Source organism: Lissotriton vulgaris, unplaced genomic scaffold, assembly GCF_964263255.1.
Source record: "Lissotriton vulgaris unplaced genomic scaffold, aLisVul1.2 SCAFFOLD_759, whole genome shotgun sequence".
In the NCBI taxonomy this organism is placed as follows: Eukaryota; Metazoa; Chordata; class Amphibia; order Caudata; family Salamandridae; genus Lissotriton; species Lissotriton vulgaris.
In genome coordinates this window covers 678,004-700,016 of record NW_028243518.1, presented here as the reverse complement: position 1 = coordinate 700,016, position 22,013 = coordinate 678,004, and the positions used below count along the sequence as shown (strand labels likewise).

General features: G+C 46.0%; 1 protein-coding gene and 1 pseudogene across 4 annotated transcripts in view; one reads left to right on the top strand and one right to left on the bottom strand.

The window, feature by feature from the left end:
* Positions 1-22,013, top strand: part of OGT (O-linked N-acetylglucosamine (GlcNAc) transferase) — a 513,172-nt gene that overhangs the window by 60,519 nt on the left and 430,640 nt on the right. For 2 of the 4 annotated variants that reach the window (XM_086948604.1, XM_086948603.1), the window contains exon 2: positions 8,232-8,382. In XM_086948604.1, coding sequence (XP_086804730.1) covers positions 8,232-8,382 — 151 coding nt within the window. Of the gene's footprint in view, positions 1-8,201; positions 8,383-22,013 lie in introns of all 4 variants that reach the window. The other 2 variants (XM_086948602.1, XM_086948605.1) reach the window with 1 other exon arrangement.
* LOC147668319 (protein BTG2 pseudogene) lies at positions 17,728-18,186 on the bottom strand (annotated as a pseudogene).

Sequence of the window (22,013 nt, the reverse complement as noted above, 5' to 3'; positions counted from 1 at the left end):
ACAGTGAAGGGGCTAAGGTGAGTGATTGATGTGGGGCCAGTTATAAGGCATTGTGCTGATAAGCTCTGGAGACTGCGATAACCGCATATATGCTCAGTCCTCTGAAGCTAGTCACAGCCCTATGCCTTCTGAGGAGAGCACTGGCTATTCATGCCCAGTTTTTTTAGAACTCCTTTCTTTCTATGTAGATATTTGGTTCCGGAAAAATATGCCCAATGTGGTCATGAAGCTGATCTTCAAATCTAGGAAACCTCGGTAGAGAATAAGTGGAAGGCACTGGATGAATTGGATATGGAAGAGGTTGTGCCCAGGCCGTCCTTTCTAAGATGTGTATAAGGTTGTGCACAGGCCCTCCTTTCCAAGATGTGAAAAAGGTTGTGCACAGGCCGTCCTTTCAAAGATGTGGAAGAGGTTGTGTGCAGGCCGTCCTTTTCAAGATGTGGAAGATGATGTGCGCAGGCTGTCCTTTTCAAGATGTGGAAGAGGTTGTGCGCAGGCCGTCCTTTTCAAGATGTGGAAGAGGTTGTGCGCAGGCTGTCCTTTTCAAGATGTGGAAGATGTTGTGCGCAGGCCGTCCTTTTAAGGTCTCGCTTGAGCCAGAGCATGTGCTGGACTGCGGAGACATTTAGTGAGTGGGCTTTAAAAAGCCTACCACAGCTTTTTGTGTGGCATACTGCGTGCGGTTACGCACATAGACATGAGCAGAGGCGCCATCTGGCTTTCCTCTTGCTCTCCCTAGCGCTCGCGCCTCGCTCTGCCTCTGTCTTGCTCGCCCCTCCCCCACCACAGAGCGGGTCTTGCTGGGCATCTTGTTTTTCTTCTCCCCTACTTTAGTTTATGGCTTCATGCTTGGATGGCTTTGCTCTGATGGATTATGGCCGTCTGCAGGCAGAACATTTTCTCCACTAGTGTTTGCCTCCTTAAAAGCCTTGTTTTTTCATGCTCTGTAGGTTCCCTCTAAGTAGCGCTTTTCTGCCATCTGGCTTCTTTTATGAAATAGCGTATCCCTGCTGCTAACTGAATTATTGTAATCCACTTAGTCTTCTCCCTCTGCGTGTCTGCCTGTCATTTACTGCGACATCCGATCCCTGTTTGTATGTCACCTTCAAACACATCCCATGTGCCCCGGCAAGTCAACTACAGGGGCTTTCCTTAGCAGCCTCCATGTTATCGACACAAATGTCCAATATCAAACTGTATGTCATCCACACAGATGCCCTATACCAATCGGTATGTCTCATGTAGGGATTTCCCATATCAGCTCGTATGTTATTGATGGGGCACCCCAATCCTGCCAGTATGTAAACTCACAATCGGCGCATATTCCCTTAACCCCTTCACTGCGGCGGCTATTCTGCCGCAGTGCTAAGGGGTTGGAGCGGAAATGTGGCGGGCGCATGCTGGTGACGGAACCGCTCCGTCACCAGCGTCGGTTGCGCTGTGCTTATGACGGAGCGGTTCCGTCAAGGCCCCACCCGCTCAATAGAACGCTCAGCACAGGCGCGAAATTCGCGTCTGGCAGGCCATGGCGGAACCGCTCCGTCATCAGCACAGCTCCACCGCAGCTGATGACGGAGCGGTTCAGTCATCAGCAGGGGAGGGGTTAAACATTTTCCTGGTTTTAACGGCCCTTCTGTGTTGAGGTCTCATCCCACTATTTATCACACTTGGCATATTCCCTAGGGGCTTCGGTCTACCACGTAAATGTGTCCCAAATATTGTGTGGCACGCGGGTACCGATCCAGCAGTGTACACCCCACCTCCCACTCCACCCAGGTCTCTGCCATGTCTGCCAAGTACCATCCTATCATTTGTGGTCAGTGTGCAGCTTGCATTGTGGCTGCCGTTACACAACGCCTACAGAAGGCAAGGTCGGGCTGCTTCGCACACTGGGGTGGGGGGGTGGTGCTTTCTTGCCATTGTGTGCAACTTTAGAGCTGAAACTGTGTTCCCTATCCTTAATCAGCAGGAATGAGTCCTAAAAGGCTGCTGCCTCTGCAGAAAAGGAAGCTTTGTCAGGTGTACTACAAGGAATGTGGCATACAGCAGTGTTACCTCTTTGTGCTTTTAGGATGGCGACACTAGGAAGTTTCTCATTTTAAGGGGGTGTGGGGCGCGCGCTTGTATTGATATGATGGGAAAACCATGTACGTGTTTACATGCAGGTGGAGAGCACGAGCTGAGAGGATGAACTGTGCATATGTACGGCTCATTAGCATGTATTCTGACTGTCCAAGGTTTGCAGGAAGGCGGTGATTTTCTTCCTTTGTGTGCTATAAATCTGAGCATTAATTGTAGCCACTGGGAAGGCGAGAGAGAACAATTGCTGTTTTTTGGAATATTCTTCTTATCTGTAATGAGTTCTGGCTTCTTTAATGAAATAGCGTATCCTTGCTGCTGCTAGCTGAATTATTGTTATCCACCACAGCATCACTCAGGGCCACCGGAGTATCACTCACAGCCAGCACAGCATCACTCCACGCCACCACAGCATCACTCAACAACACCACAGCATCACTCGGTGCTTCTTACACTCTTTAATTACAACTTCTCAGCATGCTGCACAGCAGCCATGCTTCTATACAGCATAGCTTAGAAACATTGGCAAACTCAGAAGCTCTCAACACTTATAAGGCCCCCACAATGCATAGCCACTAAGTCTCTCCTTTGGGACATAAGTGTTTAGTTATCCAGCACAATATCCTTGATTGAACAACATCAGGTGTTTCATGGCTAAACACTTATAAGGTCCCAAAAGCGAGACCTATTGGCTGTGCCAATGCTTTTTAAGATGAGGGAGAGGCTGTGCGCAGGCTGCCCTTTCTATGATGTGGAAGAGTTTGAGCATAGGTAACCATCCTTCTAAAAGGTGGATGTGAAGACACGTCCATTTTTGTGGTACAAACCCAGTTGCCTGCTGGGATCATGGCATTTTTTCCTTCTCTGGATCGCAGAGTTGAGACTCTCTTGATCTAAACATCTTTTTCAGTGACTTGCTTTTGAGCCATCTCTTTTAAAGTTCCGTAAATTTTAAAAGACCTGGCTGTTTCCTCTGCCAAGTGGATACTCCTAGCTCATCCCTGCTCTGGTGAAGTTGCTAAATCGGTTGTATGTAATATAGTTGCCTTTTAAGTTGTCTGCTAAATTAAAGTTGAATTGAAATTGTCATGGCAATGTTGTACCCTTTATTACCTGTGCGAATTCCCAAAGTGCTGAGTTTTAACAAGTTGTATTCATTTGTTCTTTAATTTATGTAACTGTATGTTGAGGACACCTTGTTACTCCTTAACACTTCCCATCCCTCAAGCCTTGACACCCTAAGCTATGTTTAGTGCTATGCTTCCCTGAACTAGAATTATACAGTTACTAAACCTTACTGATACCTTTCACTGGACCCTAAAATCCCCTACCTACTCATGTATGCTACCAATCCCTAAACCCTACAAACCCTTTAGTACCCCTTAATTCTTCTCTTCCCTGAACCCCAGAAAGGCCGTAATGTCCCTTCGCACACGTTCCTTGAACCCCAAAAGCTAAAAGCCCCTTAGTTCAACTTATGGTTTCCGAACCCAACCAACTCCTTACTCTACTCTTCTGTTGATCCTAAAACCCTTAACTAGTCCCCTGTCGCCCCCCCCCCCCACCTCATTGTGAATCCATCTCTACATTAGCCGGACATGCCCTGCACCCAGTGTACTTCTGCTAGAAAGCTTGGCACTTTTCCATTTTTTTTATAGCCGCAGCTTTTCATTCTATTTTTTCTGTAGATTACATTTTTAACTCGTTTTTTCAGTCTACATGTTTCTCACAATAAGTTTACATTAAACTGCAAAATCCTGGCAAGAAAGAGGAACAGGTGGAGCTTTCAGGACCGTGTGTAGTGGGCCTTGGAGGTGGTTGTTACTGCTGAACTGCTGAATCAAGCGAGAAAACCAAATTGCACAAGCACCCTCTTAACAGTCCATTAATCTATGAACATGAATGTGGTCATTTCCGAGGTTATTGCACCAACATTATTAAATGGTTCGATGTCAATGTAAAATATGGATCCAAAACCGAATCTTGTTCTTAAAGTTCTTTATTATTCAAATAGGTTAAAAGATTCCCAGCTTATCTTTGCCGACACGTGTTTCGCCCTCTCCAGGGCTTTTTCAAGGCTGGAAATATAAAAGTTGCAATAAGTATCTCATAAAATATATATACACTAAATATATACAAAATCCCTAGATAGATACATTTGGCCTATTTACATGGTCTCATACATATAATCCCGTATATATACATTCATATTAACATCCCTAGAAAACCACTAAAAAACAGGGACATTACTATGTTGCCTGTGGGCTGATCACAGAGAGATAGAAATATGTCAGATACTGTCTGTAAAGACATCACAAACATATCAGGACAGGCTAAAGAAATATATACATATAGTTTCACGCTACGAGACTGTAGTATCATAACACTGCATGTGTAAACTTAGTATGTTAAAGGCTTCTTGGCTCCAGTATAATGAAATTGTCTAATGTCTGAGTGGTATCCAGATATTGTTGCTTTTTCACTCTTCACTTAACCATGTTCAAGATTGAGAAACACAGTATTCTGCAACAAATGGTAGGCTATAAATACACAAGATGCAACTGTAGTGAGACAAAGACCTACCTATCTTGTTCTGGTCTTATGCTGCTCTGGTCTTGTGCTGCTCTGGCATCGGACTGGTTTGTAATCAAAAGGGTGCTGGTACGAAGCGTTTTATGCGAAGCCTGATAGAGATGGAGTACAGCATATGTTATATAGCTATTGGGATCAAGATGTTTAAATGTAAGCAAGATTGTGATCTAATTAAAAAGGTCTTTAATAATCTCTCATCTAACGAGATAGGACGTACCTCCACGCAGTGAGACGCACCCTCATAACAAGTGAGTGATTAGTAATTAAATCTCTCTTTTGGAATTTTTCTAATTTTCCCAATTCCTTGTATATGCTACAAGGAATTACAAACACAAAACCATTGTTCTCACTGTAGGAAGTTTGTCTCTTGGAGCTGGATTAATATCTTGCAGCTATAAAGAGTACTGTCTATACACCGATACAAGCAGCTTGATCTATATGCCTACACACCTATACTCTCTTTTTGTGTGTTTCCTTTGCTGCACCCAGAACTAAAATTAATGCATCCATTTCTTGTCTATATTATAGGACTAATTCAAATCAGCTCTGTTCGTTCAATGATCCATGAGGGATTAAACTAGATCCGTGTTACCTAAAGGGAACCTACTTGCTTAAGAGCTCGCTGTGACTAAAAACCTTCAATAGGTAGGGTAATCTTTTTAATTAGATCACAATCTTGCTTACATTTAAACATCTTGATCCCAATAGCTATATAACATATGCTGTACTCCATCTCTTTACAGACAGTATCTGACATATTTCTATCTCTCTGTGATCAGCCCACAGGCAACATAGTAATGTCCCTGTTTTTTAGTGGTTTTCTAGGGATGTTAATATGAATGTATATATACGGGATTATATGTATGAGACCATGTAAATAGGCCAAATGTATCTATCTAGGGATTTTGTATATATTTAGTGTATATATATTTTATGAGATACTTATTGCAACTTTTATATTTCCAGCCTTGAAAAAGCCCTGGAGAGGGCGAAACACGTGTCGGCAAAGATAAGCTGGGAATCTTTTAACCTATTTGAATAATAAAGAACTTTAAGAACAAGATTCGGTTTTGGATCCATATTTTACATTGACATCGAACCATTTAATAATGTTGGTGCAATAACCTCGGAAATGACCACATTCATGTTCATAGATTAATGGACTGTTAAGAGGGTGCTTGTGCAATTTGGTTTTCTCGCTTGATTCATGGTTTTTGCATTCAGTTGCATTGCTCAAACACCCCTGGTGGTGGGTGTCTTATCAAGTTCTCAGTGCACCTCTATATCTTCTCTATACCTCACGTATTACGTACCCAGGGAGAATAACTAACAACAGTAGGTGCGGACGTTTTCTCTGTTGAGAAACACTACCACCATTTTGTTTGTATTACTGCTGAACTGCTGCAAGACCTGTTGTGCTCTTGATCATAACGGTGTATTCCCTTTTCTTTGGGATCCTGTGCGCTATCCAAATGTGCATCTCTTTATTTCTTCCTTGTCTTCGTCTTTACTCCCTTTGTTTTTGTTCTTTCATCTCACTTTTGTTTGGAGCTTGAATTTTTTGTAAAACCTCAGTGAATGCGCATTTTAGATTTTAATCAAGTGCACAGCACAGGGTTTGGGTTGCTCTTCGAGATACCCAGGGTGTAGATTGCCAGTAGAGCTCTAGGCACCGCCGCCTCTGAGCACTCTAGCTGTATGAGGCATTGATCTTACATGGGCAAACCCAGCTTAGTTCTCGCACTATGAGCTCCTGGAATGTTTGAATATCAAAGGTCTTAGTGAAAACTAAGAGTTCATCTGACTCTATATTTTACTGGAGTTCGTTAAACCAGTGAAGTACTGAAGTTGCAAATGCATCTTGGAGTTTTTCTTACAGGAAGGATACACAGCTCCAGACATTTTGTGTGTGTGATTTCATAATGAAAGCAAGTTCTACCTGCTGTGTATCGAAAAACTTCCTTGTCAGACACCAGTCATTTTTAATTCCAGCCGTCCTGTGCTGCTGGCTGTACACCAATGACCCTCAGCAAAACCCCTATAAGAGAAATCTCTCCTCACCTCCAGAGGGTGTTTGTCGTCTAGGGGGACCAAAGTGTTCCTTGAACCAAAGGGTATTTTTGGTCTCCATTCTGAACATTGCCCCAGTCTGAAGTCCTAGGCTATTTATTGATGCACACATGTGCAAGGGAAGTGAAAGCGGCCAACTGTGCCTGATAAAGCAGTAAGGCCTTTTTCATTGCCATGGCAGGAACAAAGTTTTCTTCCATCAGGATTTTCATGTTGTCCACGGTGTTCTGAGTAGTTTTCCAGAACACTAAATTTACAAGAATAGCTCTGATATTCTGACCAGGTCACCTACTGCCCTCACTGCCCGCTGGAGACGATTTTATCTCTGGCATGCTGTTGTGCTGCTCAGCTAGCTAGGACTCAATGCTGTGGTCCTGCTTTGCTAGCCAGGGTGCCATGCTGTATTGCTTCTCTGCTAGCCAAGGTGCCATGCTGTGGGGCTTCTCCGCTAGCCAGGGTGTCATGCTGTTGGGCTTCTCCGCTAGCAAGTTGGGAGAAATCCGCTAGCCAGGGCGCCATGCTGTGGGAGAACTCTGCTAGCCAGGCCGCCATGTTGTGGGGTGTCTCCGCTAGCCAGGGTGCCATGCTGTGGGCCTTCTCCGCTAGCAGGGGCGCCATGCTGTGGGAGAACTCCGCTAGCTAGGGCGCCATGCTGTGGGAGAAATCCGCTAGTCAGGGCGCCATGCTGTGGGGCTTCTCCGCTAGCCAGGGCGCCATGCTGTGGGGCATCTCCGCTAGCCAGGGCGCCATGCTGTGGGGCTTCTCCGCTAGCCAGGGCGCCATGCTGTGGGGCTTCTCCGCTAGCCAGGGCGCCATGCTGTGGGGCTTCTCCGCTAGCCAAGGCACCATGCTGTGGGAGAACTCCGCTAGCCAGGGCGCCATGCTGTGGGAGAACTCCGCTAGCCAGGGCGCCATGCTGTGGGAGAACTCCGCTAGCCAGGGCGCCATGCTGTGGGAGAACTCCGCTAGCCAGGGCGCCATGCTGTGGGAGAACTCCGCTAGCCAGGGCGCCATGCTGTGGGAGAACTCCGCTAGCCAGGGCGCCATGCTGTGGGAGAACTCCGCTAGCCTGGGCGCCATGCTGTGGGGCTTCTCCGCTAACCAGTGCACCATGCTGTGGGAGAACTCCGCTAGCAGAGGCCCCAGGGAAGAAGCAGAGACATGCTTTCGAGTAAAGTAAACGTAGGAGTTTAACCCCTTCGCTGCTCATGACGAAATCAGCTCGTCATGCAGTACACAGGTCGTGTGCTCATGACGAGCTGAGCTCGTCATGAACAATGGGGATCCTGGAGTAAAAGCACTCCAAGGGAATTCCCTTAGCACTGATGTGGTTAAAATGCCAGACACTGTTGCATTTTACTTTTGTTTCAAGCTTTTCATACATTTTTATTTACTTCATCCTTTTTCCCCGTTTTCTAACATTTTGTTTTCCCCCTGAATGCTTTGGTGATTTTCTCCAGAACCAACGAAACGTATGCTTTCCTTCCAAGGCTTAGCGGAGTTGGCTCATCGCGAATATCAGGCGGGGGACTTTGAAGCAGCGGAGAGACACTGCATGCAACTGTGGAGGCAGGAACCAGACAACACGGGTGTCCTGCTGCTGCTCTCGTCCATCCACTTCCAGTGCCGAAGGCTGGACAGGTATGTTCCTAATGGTGGTCTCGTAGTGAGCCTGAATTATCTTGTTTTTTTTGTTCTGACTTGGGCGTCATGGCCGTGGATGGGGAGAAATTTTGATCCTTGTCTGTTTCACTTTCTGCCATACGGCGGTGTTTGAAGACACCATGAATAATCCTCTTGCCATCCTTTTGTTATTGACATTGTTTACTTGATTTTATCTTGGAAGGGAAGCAAACTATTTAAAACCCAATCAAGATAATACAGTGCAGAGAGTTAGACCAGTGCTTGCAGTGACTCTGGTTTGAGCGAAATCATGTGTACAGGGCATGCAGCCTGGACACATTTGGAAGAAGGCTGATCTACAGGGGTTTTCTGATGCATTATGTTCTGTTGCTACTCAATGAGTTATGGGGATGATTGAAGTGCCGTGTGAGCCTGTAAAAGTATTCTAAAGCACTAGGACATTGTTACGATGTAGGCACTCTGGGTACATTTGGGAATCTATTAGAGGCTGTGCTATTGTATGGAATTTCAGGAAAACCTGACGGTGCATTTTAGTGAGCTTGTTGATTTTGGGTTTCAATGAGATGACCTAACTAAATTGGTGAAGCGTGTTGAGGATTTCGTGATTTGTGTTAACGAGGTATTCAATAACGGAACAAGCATTGGGAAAGCTATTTGGTCTGGGGTTGGTTGCCATCTTTTGGTTTTTCCAATGTTTGAAAATCATTTTTGTAACGCTGTGCAAGGGGGCTACTTTTTGTGTCTTCACAAAAGCAGAATGCTGCCAATCCAAAGCTAAGCCAAGGGATAAAGGGGCTGAGCTCATGCTGTAAGGTTCAGAACAAAAACGATTGACAATCTTGACACCAATGCATGAAGAGAACTGTTCAAAATGTCTTGCAGCTGGTGTAAGGAGATCTTCTAACTGCTTCTCTGGGAGCCAAAGGCAGGTTGGAATCAGTCCAGTTTTCAGTTGGTGAGGAGGAAGGTCTGCATTCTGGATCCAGTGACCGGGAAAAAAAGCTCTAGAGGAAAGGGTGGCTGCAAATATTATGCCCACTTTAAATAGCTATTAAAGCATCCCATGCATTTATTCTTGCCTGGGTTGATGGGCGTGGATTCAATGTAAAACTAGCAAATATGTACTAGTTCGTTTCATTTGAAATGATTTGCAGTCTTAGATCAAGTGTCTGCCTGACCCATACTTAAGCTTCACTAACCACTGCACCCAGCCACATTTTCTCCACTTGCGGGCATTAACAATATTTACACATACCTGTTGAGATTATATATGTCCAATATAATCCTGGAAGCTTTAAGTAAGCCCTCTTTACCTTCAGCCATTGGTTACCTGGTTAACTTCACTGTGAGGGATGGCATTCTCATCCTGCTCTTTCATTAGGACATTTGTAGATCTATTCAGTACCAGGTGTGCTGTTTGAGGAGGGTGCTGTAGATTCACATGCTTTCCATACTCTTGCCTTCCAGTGTTGAGTCTGGATGTTAGCAAGTTTTTCTTCAAGAAGTCTTTTCCCGGCAAGGTGACTCCTCCTTTCGGTGATAGTACGCATGGGCATCAACTCTATTGTTAGATTTTCTTTTCACCATTGGGTTCGGACATGGTTTGCTGTGCTCCAGGCCGAGACTGTTTGCAGGAATTCATTCAGTTTGCAACCCCCTGTACCCTAGTCGATAATGTTTCAAACGCGTTTTCTCATTCTCTGCGTGTTGAAAATCAGAAAACTATCACAGTTGGATAGACTAAACTCTAACCGTGGCCTTCAGGCCTAGTTCATTCTTTCTCTTCCACTTTGAGAGGTCAACATCGAGTAAATCAACAGATGGAATGGACTCCATTCCAATTCTGCCCTCTTTGCCACTCTAGATATCCATGCACCGACCTTCAAAGTGTGTAACTGTGCCTGTCTCCGGAGCACAAGGAAGAAGACTGCGATGCTTGTTGCTCATGCTGCTCTAAAAAGACCTTCCAAGACAACAGGGCTTGACGGAAAGAAATGCAGCGACAAAACATCGAAGAGAACCCCCAATATCTTCATAGATGATATTGAACAGGAAGAAATGAAAGCGTCTGCAGCGGATAATTAGGCCTTCTCTGTCCGAGATTCAGATTCCGAGCTGGAAAGAATTGGAGTCCCCAGATGTTCCAGCCGTCCAAGGTGCTGCGAGTACCAAGGCACCTTTACCCACAAAACTCGCTTCCATCAAACATAGGCTTCTTAGCCACCACTGCCTTCCGGACATGGTAGGCACTGAGACTCTTCTTTGAATGCCACCCACTGGCTTGGCACCGAAAGCACAAACCAAGCCTTCTGGCTCGAGTCAAGATAGTTCGGCACTGAACAATTCAGTTCTGAAAGACAAAGACCAATTCTGCTTGGCACCAAAACAAAAATATACTATTCAAAAGCCTCAAGAGCTAATTTTGGAGACCATGCAGCAAAAGCTGGATCCAAAACCGAAAACACTGTATATAAATCCAGACACCAGCAAAACTGGTGATACCATCCTCCAAAATAAAGACTCAGGATACAAAGTCCCTTTTAAGACGGACATGGCTGCTAGCCTTCTTCATCCTAATTCTCCTACCCTTCCACCCTCTTCACCAGTACCTACTGTACCTCAAGCAGACACTATAGACCTCACACAGCAGGGCTCTCCACATATATATCCTGAGGCAGGGGATGGGGAGGACCATTATCGACAACTGCCAGATCCATGGGATGATTACACTGTGGAGCTTCCTACCGATAAAGACCCAGTTCTTCACCCTGCTAAACCTTCCCCTCCTGATGACACCTCATACCAGGAGTTAACTGCCAGGGCTGCCGCATACTGTGGAGCTGCTTTACATAAGAAATCTTTGGAAGGTTTCTTATTCGGAACCACACATAAGACAACAGTCATTACCCGGGTTTAAAGGTATGATGAGGCATACTGAGGACTTTTGAAAGATCTAGTAACGGCAAGTATTATAACACCTTGGGTGGATAAAAATATAAACCCCACCATCTGACCCAATTTTTTTTATTAAGGGCCACCTTCCTTTAGATTTCTTGGTTGTAACTAATGCTTGTGAAAAAGCAAATTTGCAAGCTACCTGGGATGCACCACCTCCGTACAAAGTCAAACAAATACATGCCTTTGGTAAGAGCGTGGCTGCACAATCTGCCCACTGCTGTCGTATAGCCAGTACACAAGGTCTTTTGGCTTGATATGACCGGGCCCACTGGGACAAAATGGAAGACTTAACTCAATATCTCCCAGAAGAATACCGAAAAAGAGGTCCGGAATTAGTACTAGACGGAAAAATAATCTCATTCATATTAGATGTGCGTTAGATGCTTCTGATACTGCAGCTAGCGGACTCAACACTAGTATTCTCCTTAGACAACACGCATGGTTACGAATCTCTGGTTTTAAACCAGAAGTACAACAGACCATGCTAAATGCCCCATTCAACAAGGAGCATCCATTTAGTCCTCACGTGGATGAATCACTTGAAAAAATGAAGAAAGATACAGAAGTAGTACAATCTATGGGTGCACTAGTCACCCTCTAACAGAGGGTCCTTTCGCTACTCGTTTTATTGGGAAGGCTCCAAAAATACCTCTACTGGTGCCAGCACATCTTCTGTAAACCACAGAATCAAATCTCCCCCTCTAGAGGATTTGATAAAAGTGGTTTCAGAGGGAATAGTTTTAAAGGCAGAGGTAACGGTACCCCAACACATAACTCTCTCCCAACAAGCAGTGACTTAATAAAATTCCCCTGGACCCTCATACACCTGTTGGGGAAGACCATCAATTTCTGCCCATTTGGCAGTCCATATCAGACAAATGTGTTGGATATTAGCCAACCTGGTTATTGCCTGGAGCTCACCAGCAATCCTGCCAATATTCCACCTCGCATTCACACTCTCTAGAGCACCAACAACTGCTCAAACACTGGGTACAAGCTCTTCTAACAAAAGGAGCTGTAGAACCAGTTCCAATACAACACCAAGGGTCAGGGGTTTTCTCGCTTCTAATCCCAACAAAAAGACGGTCTCTACGACCAATATTAGAACTCCAGCCTCAAAATATATGCTTAGTGTCAGAACACCTCTGTATGGTCCCACTTCAACAAGTGCTTCCCCTTTAAGAACAACACTACTGTCCGCACTAGACTCAAAGGACCCCTACTGTTACATCCCTATTCACCCAACACATTGCAAATACCTCACGTTTGTGGTAGCAGTGAAACATTATCAATTAAATGTGCTGCTTTTTGGAGTAACTACAGCACCCAGAGTATTCTCAAAATGTGTAGCAGCTCATCTATGACAACACACATCTCAAGGGTTTACAACTCCAATTACAATAAATATTCATCAATTGGGATTCACAATCCATGTGCAAAAATCCCATCTTCAACCTACACAGCTGCAGCCCTATCTCGGAGCTATCCTAAGCACTCAGACAGGTTTAGCCTATACAGATGCAGCATGAATTCACAATTTTCAAACACTGCTACAACAATTTCAAAGCACCCAATATCTAACAGTAAGAACTTTCATGCAACTTGTTCGCATGATTGCATCATGCATTGCCATAGTATTTCATGCAGGATTAAACATGCGTCCTTTACAGAAATGCTTAGCATGACAATGGAATCAATCACTGGGTCAGCTAAAAGATCTAGTGTTGGTAGACAGCCGCATCCATCGCTCTCTGCAGTGGTGGAACGTCTAACAGTTCAGGGTCTCTGTGACACCGAACACAAGTATCCACATCAACTACCTTGAGCTTCTAGCTGTTCACCTAGCTGAAAGCATTTCTACATCGCCTAATAGGGTACGTTGTCTTAGTTTGGAGGGACAATATGACCACTATGTACTATTTGCAAACAGGGGAACACACTCGCTACAGTTACCAAACCTCTCTTGACCATTTGGTGCTGGCAGTACATCACAAAATCCAATTGCTAGCAGAACACCTTCCAGGGACATACAACAAATTTGCCGACCTCCTCAGCAGGATATGGCGACAAGTACATGAGGAAGAACTCTACTTTTTTGTGTGTGAATATTCACAGTTTATTCCAATCAATGAGCATCCACGACTGGAAATGTGTATTTACAAAACAAGCCAATAAAGCTATAGTTTCCTAAACTGGCAACATATTAGACAGTTATGCCTGAAACTTAATTCATAAACAATATATTAGTTTAGATATTCTTAAAATGTAAAGTAAAACAACTCTCAGCACATCGAAGATATGCCATCTTCACTACTTTATCACTAGACAGCCATGTTTTGCGAAGTCAACCCAATCAACATACAACAGTAGTAGAGAAAAAGTAAATACTAAATTTAGTGGTGTTACAGGTAGGGAAAGGGCAGGGACCAATCTGTCCCTTTCCTGGGGTGAGTACACCCCCTATCCTGCCACTCTCCAGGGGGGAGGGGACAGGAGCTAGCCCTGATCGGGTAGGGCTCCCCATCCTCAAGATGGTGAGAGCCTGGAGTTGTGCTTCACCTCGCCTTCCCCACCTGAGGGGTGGGGTTGGCAGAGGCTGGCACACCCCCTTTCCTTCCTTTTGTTTTTCCCGCCTGCCTTCCCACCAGAGTGAAGGTCTGCCACTGGCAATAAGGCCACCAACACATAAGACAGGTATGTAAAGCATTTAAAAACACCATTTCAGTAAATAATTAAGACCATCACAAAATAAAAATCCAACAGCAATTTATACAAATAAGTAATATTTGTATCTTTTAAATGACACCAAAACGAAAAAATCCACTGTAGGGAACCAGAGACGAATTTTCAAAGATTAGTCACATTCTAGTGTTTAGAAACCAAGAGTGCCCCTTTTAGTCATTTCGTTTTCTGACAGGGACACCTTTAATGGTACTGGAGAATCTCACCAAATGTGTTGCGCCTTCTTCAGCAGGCGGGTCCAGTTAGAACACCTTCCTGAAGTTCTGCTTGCGGGTCCCAAAGTATCGAACACACAATCCAAGGTTCTGGAATCTCCAAGAGGGTCCTTGAAAGTGTGAAACTTCAATTCCGCAATCCACTTGAACACTACCATTACAAATCCACTGATGGGTCTCCAAGGTGTAGATTTAGTGGGTGATGTTTCTGTTGAGCTTCTTTTAACCTGTAGCTTTCAGGGAGTCTACTCTTCAGTTCTTTTCCAGCAAGAAAAAGCCTGGCTTTCTTGGTTCTAGAAATAAAATAACTAATATTGTATACAAACACAATTGGTCTGAAGTTCAGTTGTGTGTGAATTCATTTGCTGACTGCGTGTGTATAACAAATGGTTAACGCGGTCTTCCGATACTGCCTTACTGCTCAACCACACTACCACATATAGTGAGGTGTTACCTAACTTTTCCTCTGCCTACCTTTTGGGTTCCACTGGACTGTGTACACTATACCTCACTTTGGTCTAGTATATACAGATCCAGCTTCCTACAATCACTGTGCGCACTATCACCTTAGGGAGTAGTCCCCTACCTCATGACTAGGGAGAACTATTTCCAGAAAAACAAAGTGCAAACATCCGGACACAACACTAGATGGTGACAGGGATGTGGAATTTTCAAAATAATCTACTTGTCCAAGGGACAAAATGCCACTGAGATCTACATGTCCCGTAAAATCCACTTGTCCCACCTTCTCCCGTCCATACATCAAACATAAGGGCTGACGGAGAAACAAGTGTATGCATCACCATAAATGCATTCACCTATGGAATGAGGGGCTAAATGTTTTGAAAATATTTATTTACTGATTAAAAATGAACACCCGTTGGCTTGCCTACAGACAGAAGCATGTTTCATGCCCTGCCAAGGAGAAAACGGAACCGTCATGATCTGTTTGTCCGCGCCATCAGTCTTGACATTCTTGAAGAATGGACGATGTACCGCACTGATGACAGTGCCATTAGTGAACCAAGAGGCACGGCAGAAGTGAACACTGTATGTGACCAGAATATAGAGCAACATTGTAGTCCATATTAATTCAAAAATGGGTTTTTGTACAGCTCATATTCTGAACGCATGCATTTGAAAGTGGTTCCCTTGATTATTTATTAAAAGTTAGTTTTGGTGAATTAAAATATTTGCCTAAGATCACACCATTTAAGCATGGAAGCCAATTTTCAACTAGCCAGGTTCTCTTTCACAAACTATGAGTATTTAAATGGAGGCCCCCTGGTTTCACACAAGCACTGTCCGAGTGTTCTAGTTGTTTTCATTGGCAGAGCTCTGCATATGTATAAACTAGCACATACCAACTGAACAAACCACCAGATTTTTGTACTGCTGCCAAGTGAAATCATCATGTTCTCTTTTTTAATGGCACCCTTCATACCTCACCACCATTTCACTAGTCAAGTCATTTTAAGACTTAACTAGTATACTGGACGGGATAGGTTATTCTGATAATTAGAGCAGTTTTAATGATTATTTTTATTCAAACACAAGTCAAAGATGTCTGAACAATGAGAATGCCTCAGGCAGCAAGTCAGGTCTCGGCTAGAGTGAGAAGTAGCAAACAGGTAGCACTGAGTTCCTGCTCCACTATGTAGTTCTGGTCTACCCTTAGAAGCTAACTTGGGCCCCCCATACATATCAGTTATTTGGGGCACACAAGCAACACTTATTACAGTGCTACACTTCACACACTGTAGAATTCATTGCTCTTTATTTTGAGGATGACAGGCTGAGTGGGGCCCAGTAGCAGCCCTCGCTCCCTCTTCCAGCTGACAGAGCGAGGGGGAGGCGGAGGTGGGAGGATCACCACACCACTGAGTAACAGATAAGAAGGTGAGGAAAAAACAGCTTCAACCTTTTGAAATGGAAATAGAGCCATTGCGCTGCCTGTTCTCGCCCGGATCAAGCTTTGCCTTTTCTGCTGCTGTGTGCAGGATATTTAGGAAATACCCATGGGCGGTGAGGCTTGCAGAAATGTCCCTCATGCAGACCCCCTGTGCGGTTGTCTCACCTTGGGGCACAATAAAGGAGGGAAATAATGTCTTGCTTCTCAAGGGGGATCCAGGCTCCGAGCAGATGGCCTGTGCCCACAGCCACTTGCCCTGTAGGTAGTGCGCACGCACTTTAAAGTTGCGTTTGGTGCTTTAAAAAAAAAAGCTGGACATTCTTTTTCTACACGGTATGGATCGATGTGAATTTTAATGTGGCATGAATATGCTAGCATTTGACTTTCAGTGCTAATAAAAGAATGGCATATTTTTTTGCGGTTTTATATACAGCGAACTCGACCTGAAGGTATTGGAGCGCTTTACAGGAGCGCCAGTTACATTTACAGGACACATTCATTTTTTTCGCTGCATTATTACATTGGCGCAGTTGCACAGGAAATCAAATGTGTTATGCAGAGGGGACATTTAGGTTGTAGAGGCCCAAAAAACGCACCTTCTAATCCAAGCTCATGTCCTCACTTTACCAACGTGGTGTAATCTGGACAACCTCTTTACCTAATTATCCAGTGTCCTTTAGTTAGCAATTAAGCAAGCCTGGCAGCTCAAGAAAGAAACTGTAGCGCTGTGGCAGCTTAAAAGAAATGCTCATAACGGGCTGAATTATACCCACTAAAATACAAGGCACTGGCCAATTGAGCATTTTCTCACACGAATGGGAAAGATATCGCCCATTTGTGAAGGAAATTGCCCAATATACCAATTCTGGGTCACACATCTAGTGTGAAAGGGAGTTCTAATCTGCTCTCTGCACAGCAATGGAAACGTGCGCAGTTGGCACGACTTAAAGCACGGCTCCAATAGCAGCGGTTGGTAACATCTGTTGGTACTTAAGGTGTGAAGTTAACTGAATTCCGGGGCACCGGGAGCTAGAGCACTTACACCGAACATCATGGGCAACAAAGTCACTCGTTCCTGATATGTTGTCAACAGAACAAAACAGGGGGGGTGAGGGCACAGTGAATTTGAAATGCAAGGCCCAAAGTGATATATATGAATATTCAAAACCCCACAAAGAGGCAGCGTAGTGCTGGGAGGATTTGGTAAAAGGTCACAAGCCGTAGTAAACGGGCAGTGACTGGGCCCCGATAATAAGGACTCAGTGGGTTCTTGATCAGGCCAGGCTTGAAACCCGGTAATCTTTTAATCTTTAAAGAGCAATATCCACCCTGCTACCTCGCCCCCTCCCTTACATTAAGCAAACGCATCAGGTTCATTTAGCTTTAGAGTATACACAATCCCGCTCCCCCCCTCCCCGCTTGCTTTTAGTTGTTGCTCTATTTCAGTGACTTGCTCTTTAGAATGTAGGTGACGGCCCCACTTCACCCCCTGGCGTGCACACAACCATGGAGGCGTTAGCTAGCTGCAGTCTACATGTAGCTTTTGGACATGCTCGTGCACCCCATCATCATCATCTTACAGGTCGGCAGTGACGGTAAGGTAGGTGGAATGGGGACGGGGGTAGGGCTGCTGCCTCAAAGCAGACAAATGGAACCGTCCTACCCGAACCAAAACAGAGGCAGCAGCGTGAAGAGCTGATGGCTCGTAAGGCCGATCAGACTCCCCCCACCTTACTGTGCTTGACGCAAATGCAGCAGTACCCGGATCCTTTGGCGGGCTTCTCTGGAAGTGGAAACCAGTGATCATGTTTCTAGTGTTCTGCTAGCGCCTCGCCCACCGCCCCTTCAAAACCCCGCAGTCTGCTCTCGCTCACTCACCCCGAAGCAACGAGGATAGGAAGCCGGCAGCACTGATCTCTCGGTGCCCATGGGACAGCAGGACTAGGTAGTGGCGGCGGCAGGGTCCTGTGTCATAACGGGGCCTCGTGTAAAGAAGAGTGGTGGGTGGGGGGGCAGAATGTCTTCTGATTTTCGGATCCCTTGGATGGTTACGGACGCTTGATAGTGCCACAGTGTGTGGAGTAAGTTGAAGTTCGCGTGGCTGTACTAAAAGGGACAGTGACTGCTCTCTTGGACAGTGGGATACAGCTCCCAGCTAATTCGGTCTGCAGCTTGTTTTCAATACTCTGTTGTCTCCGGCCCTATCGATCGGCAGTCTCTCCGAGGCCCACAGACCGGTCCTTAATCAGGCCGGGTCAAGTTACCTCTTATTTCGGATCCCCCGTACTGCGGCGCAGCTTTACTGGGCCCTCTGCTTCAGGGCCCCCACGTTTTATGCTGTCTCACGCTCTGATAACAGCGATGAGAGCCCGCGCTTTCTGGAACCATAAGGACACGCATTATACACGGTCTCTCACAGCAGGCCTGCGCACCAGTTCTATTCTAATTACAGAGCAATCTGCAAGCTGAGCACAATATAACCATTTTGAACACTCTACAAGTGCTATGGCGGGCATTATGGCAGTGCTTATTTTACCTTAATGTATTGCCTCGCGGCGGCCACAAACTCCTGCTTGCTGAGACTGAGTGACGTTTTCACTCTAATCCAATCACTGTCTAGAGCCCAGTTTATGGGCTGCTAGCCAATCAGAAGCCTCCAAAGGCTTCTGGCAGGCTTATCTGATTGGCTGTGAGCCCCAGAGTGCACCCAGCCCGTCTTATTTATGTGATTTAATGTCTACTTGTCCGTCGGACGAAATAGACATTAAATCTTCTTGCCCACCGATAAAAACAACTTGGTTCGGGCGTCGGGCGATATGATTCCCCCACCCCTGGGTGATCTTATGGAAAGCATGAGATTCTACAGCTCTACATGCCAAGAACAGATGCAGGTGTGCTGATTGGTTGGCACAGGACCCCGCCCACACCACTACATAAGCCGCGAGTTTCCCTAACGCCGGTTGATTGCACTAACTAGCGTAAGGATGTTTTCCTGAGGCGGAAGCCGGGAAAAAGGATTACTGCTGTTTTAAACCTTTTAAAATTGCCTGTTTTGCACATTTGTTACTTGTTTCCCACTCGCGCTAGTCCCCCCGCCCGCACAGACGACTGGAGCTGCTGTGGCCGTCCCGTGCGCTGATTTGGTTGGCACAGGACCCCGCCCACACCACTACAAAAGCCGCGAGTTTCCCTAACGCCGGTTGATTGCACTAACTAGCGTAAGGATGTTTTCCTGAGGCGGAAGCCGGGAAAAAGGATTACTGCTATTTTAAACCTTTTAAAATTGCCTGTTTTGCACATTTGTTACTTGTTGCCCACTCGCGCTAGTCCCCCCGCCCACACAGACGACTGGAGCTGCTGTGGCCGTCCCGTGCGCTGATTGGTAGGCACTCGAGGGTACGGACTAGTAGCTCTCCTGACCACGCCCACCAATACGCATTTATGCAGGCGCCATTTCGTACGCGCAGCGGACGCGCCAAAGGCAAGCCCTTCTGCGCCCGTCCGCGCCCTGCCGGGACCAGGGGCATACCATGCCGCCCATCCTACTCACTATTCCAGGTCCGACCTAATGGACTTCAGAAACAGCGCCCAGGGCCTTCTATCGAGGGAGACTTAGTCGACTCTGCAAGTATGGCATTCTGAGTCAAGGCTGTCATTTGACAACCCCTGCAAAGAACCAGGTTCAGTCCGTCCCACTTCTCCCCTCGCTTACTATTCTCTACCTAAACACCCGTTCCCTTGTCAAACACCAGCAGGATATTTTTCTGCTGTTGGACATGGAGAAACAGGACATCCTCTTACTCACTGAGACGTAGCTAACTCCTGATTCCGCCCCCAATATAATAGCGGCTCTCCCACCGAACTATTATAATATTCACGCAGACCGTGCCACGGGGAAAGGGGGGGGTGGAGTTGCGGCAATTATCCGCTCTAATCTGGTCGTCACTACCCTGACCAGCTTCCCGTTAAAAAACACAGACAACCTAGTGCTGAAAATTACCACCCCCTGCATGACAATAGCTTGTATCCTCTTATATAGACCCCCAAACTCGATGCCATCGTTCCCTGTCCCTGAGTGACCAAATTGCTAATTTGGCACTCGTACATGCTAGGGTCCTTCTAGTAGGAGACCTAAACTACTGGTATAAAGATAGCCTGGAGGGCCCTCAATCGGCCGAACTGACTGGTCTTATGATCAACTTGAATTTCACTCAACTAGTGCTTTCCCCTACCCATTGCAAGGGTCACATCTTAGACCAGGTGTGGTCTAACACCACCTGCGTAACTACCCCTACCATTGTGCCATGCCTCTGGTCAGACCATCTCTTCCTTAAATTCAAACTATGTACTATCCCTGCTACAACTACCGCAGCAGCTACTGGCAAGTTAGCCAGGAACTGGAACGCAATGGACAAAACTGCTTTTTTACAGTCACTAGCTAATACCATCCCACCGTCTCAGAGCGAGATTAACTCCTCAGTATCCACTCTTACTAGCTGGTTACAAGCGGCCAGCGATCTTCATGCCCCTTATAAAAAAAGTCAGACTGGCACGGCGGGCTAATGCTAACAGATGGTTCTCCTCCGATCTAAAAATCATAAAATCGGCTTTGCGACAGTTAGAACGCCAATGGCGCCGTAAATATAATCCTGAGTTAAAACTGAACTATATAAGGGCCAGGAAGGAGTACATGATTGCCATCTCCACTGCCAAGGCGGCTTATTTCTCGTCCCGAATCCTAGAATACTCAAATAAATCTAAGGATATCTTTTCTATCCTTAATGAACTGACCAATCTGGACAACGTCCGCCCCAAGATAACTCCCACCCAGTCTCTCTGTGATTAACTTAACATCTACTTCACTGATAAAATCACAGCTATCAAAGCTAGCATTCTCCAACCGTCTTCCCTTCTTGCCACTGGTATGACAATCAAGCCTAACAATGGCACCCGTAGCAGGTTTTCACCCATAACCCTGGACCAAGTTCAGGAACTACTGACAAGAGTAAAATCTGGCACACCCTCAGATAGCTGCCCTCCCCACATCTTGAAAGAGTGTTTCTCTACACACCCGGCCCCTGCCCTTACACTCCTGAATGACTCTTTAACCTCCGGCGTAGTCTCTTTAGCGTTTAAAGAGGCCACGGTCATCCTGCTCCTAAAAAAAAAAAACCCGGGGCTGACCCAGCATGCAAAGCTAACTACAGACCCATCTCCTTACTGCCTTACCTGGCTTAAGTCCTGGAGGCTCATGTGGCTAAATGCATCTCCAACTTCCTTGAGGAGGAGTCCTGCTTTGAATCTCATCAGGCAGGTTTTCGGCCGGCACACTCAACTGAGGCAGTAGTCACTACAGTTCTGGATAAACTGCGAGATTGCACTGATAGACGCTCCCCACAGGCCTTGGTGCTCCTGGACTTGTCGGCCGCATTCGACACGGTCGACCACAACATCTTGATCGATCGTGTCGGACAGGCCAGCATACGGGACACGGCGGCCTGTTGGTTGAGGTCCTTTCTGGAAAACCGCAGTCAACCGCAGTCACCTCTGAGGCGGAAGCCGGAGGCTAGTTGCACTCGTGTTTTTTAAAAAATTAGCATTTTGTGTTTGACATTTTTTAAAACTTACTTACTCCTCTCTTGAGGTTAATAGCACCTTTTAGCCTAATTCAGGGCACCCCACGAGCAGCGGAGCCAGCGCTGCATCGCGGGTTTGACAGGGAAAGGGCCGCCATCGCTGCTTCGCGAGGCCACGCCCATCTCTCTGGCCACGCCTACTCCCTCCTCAAATGTGCCAGCCTC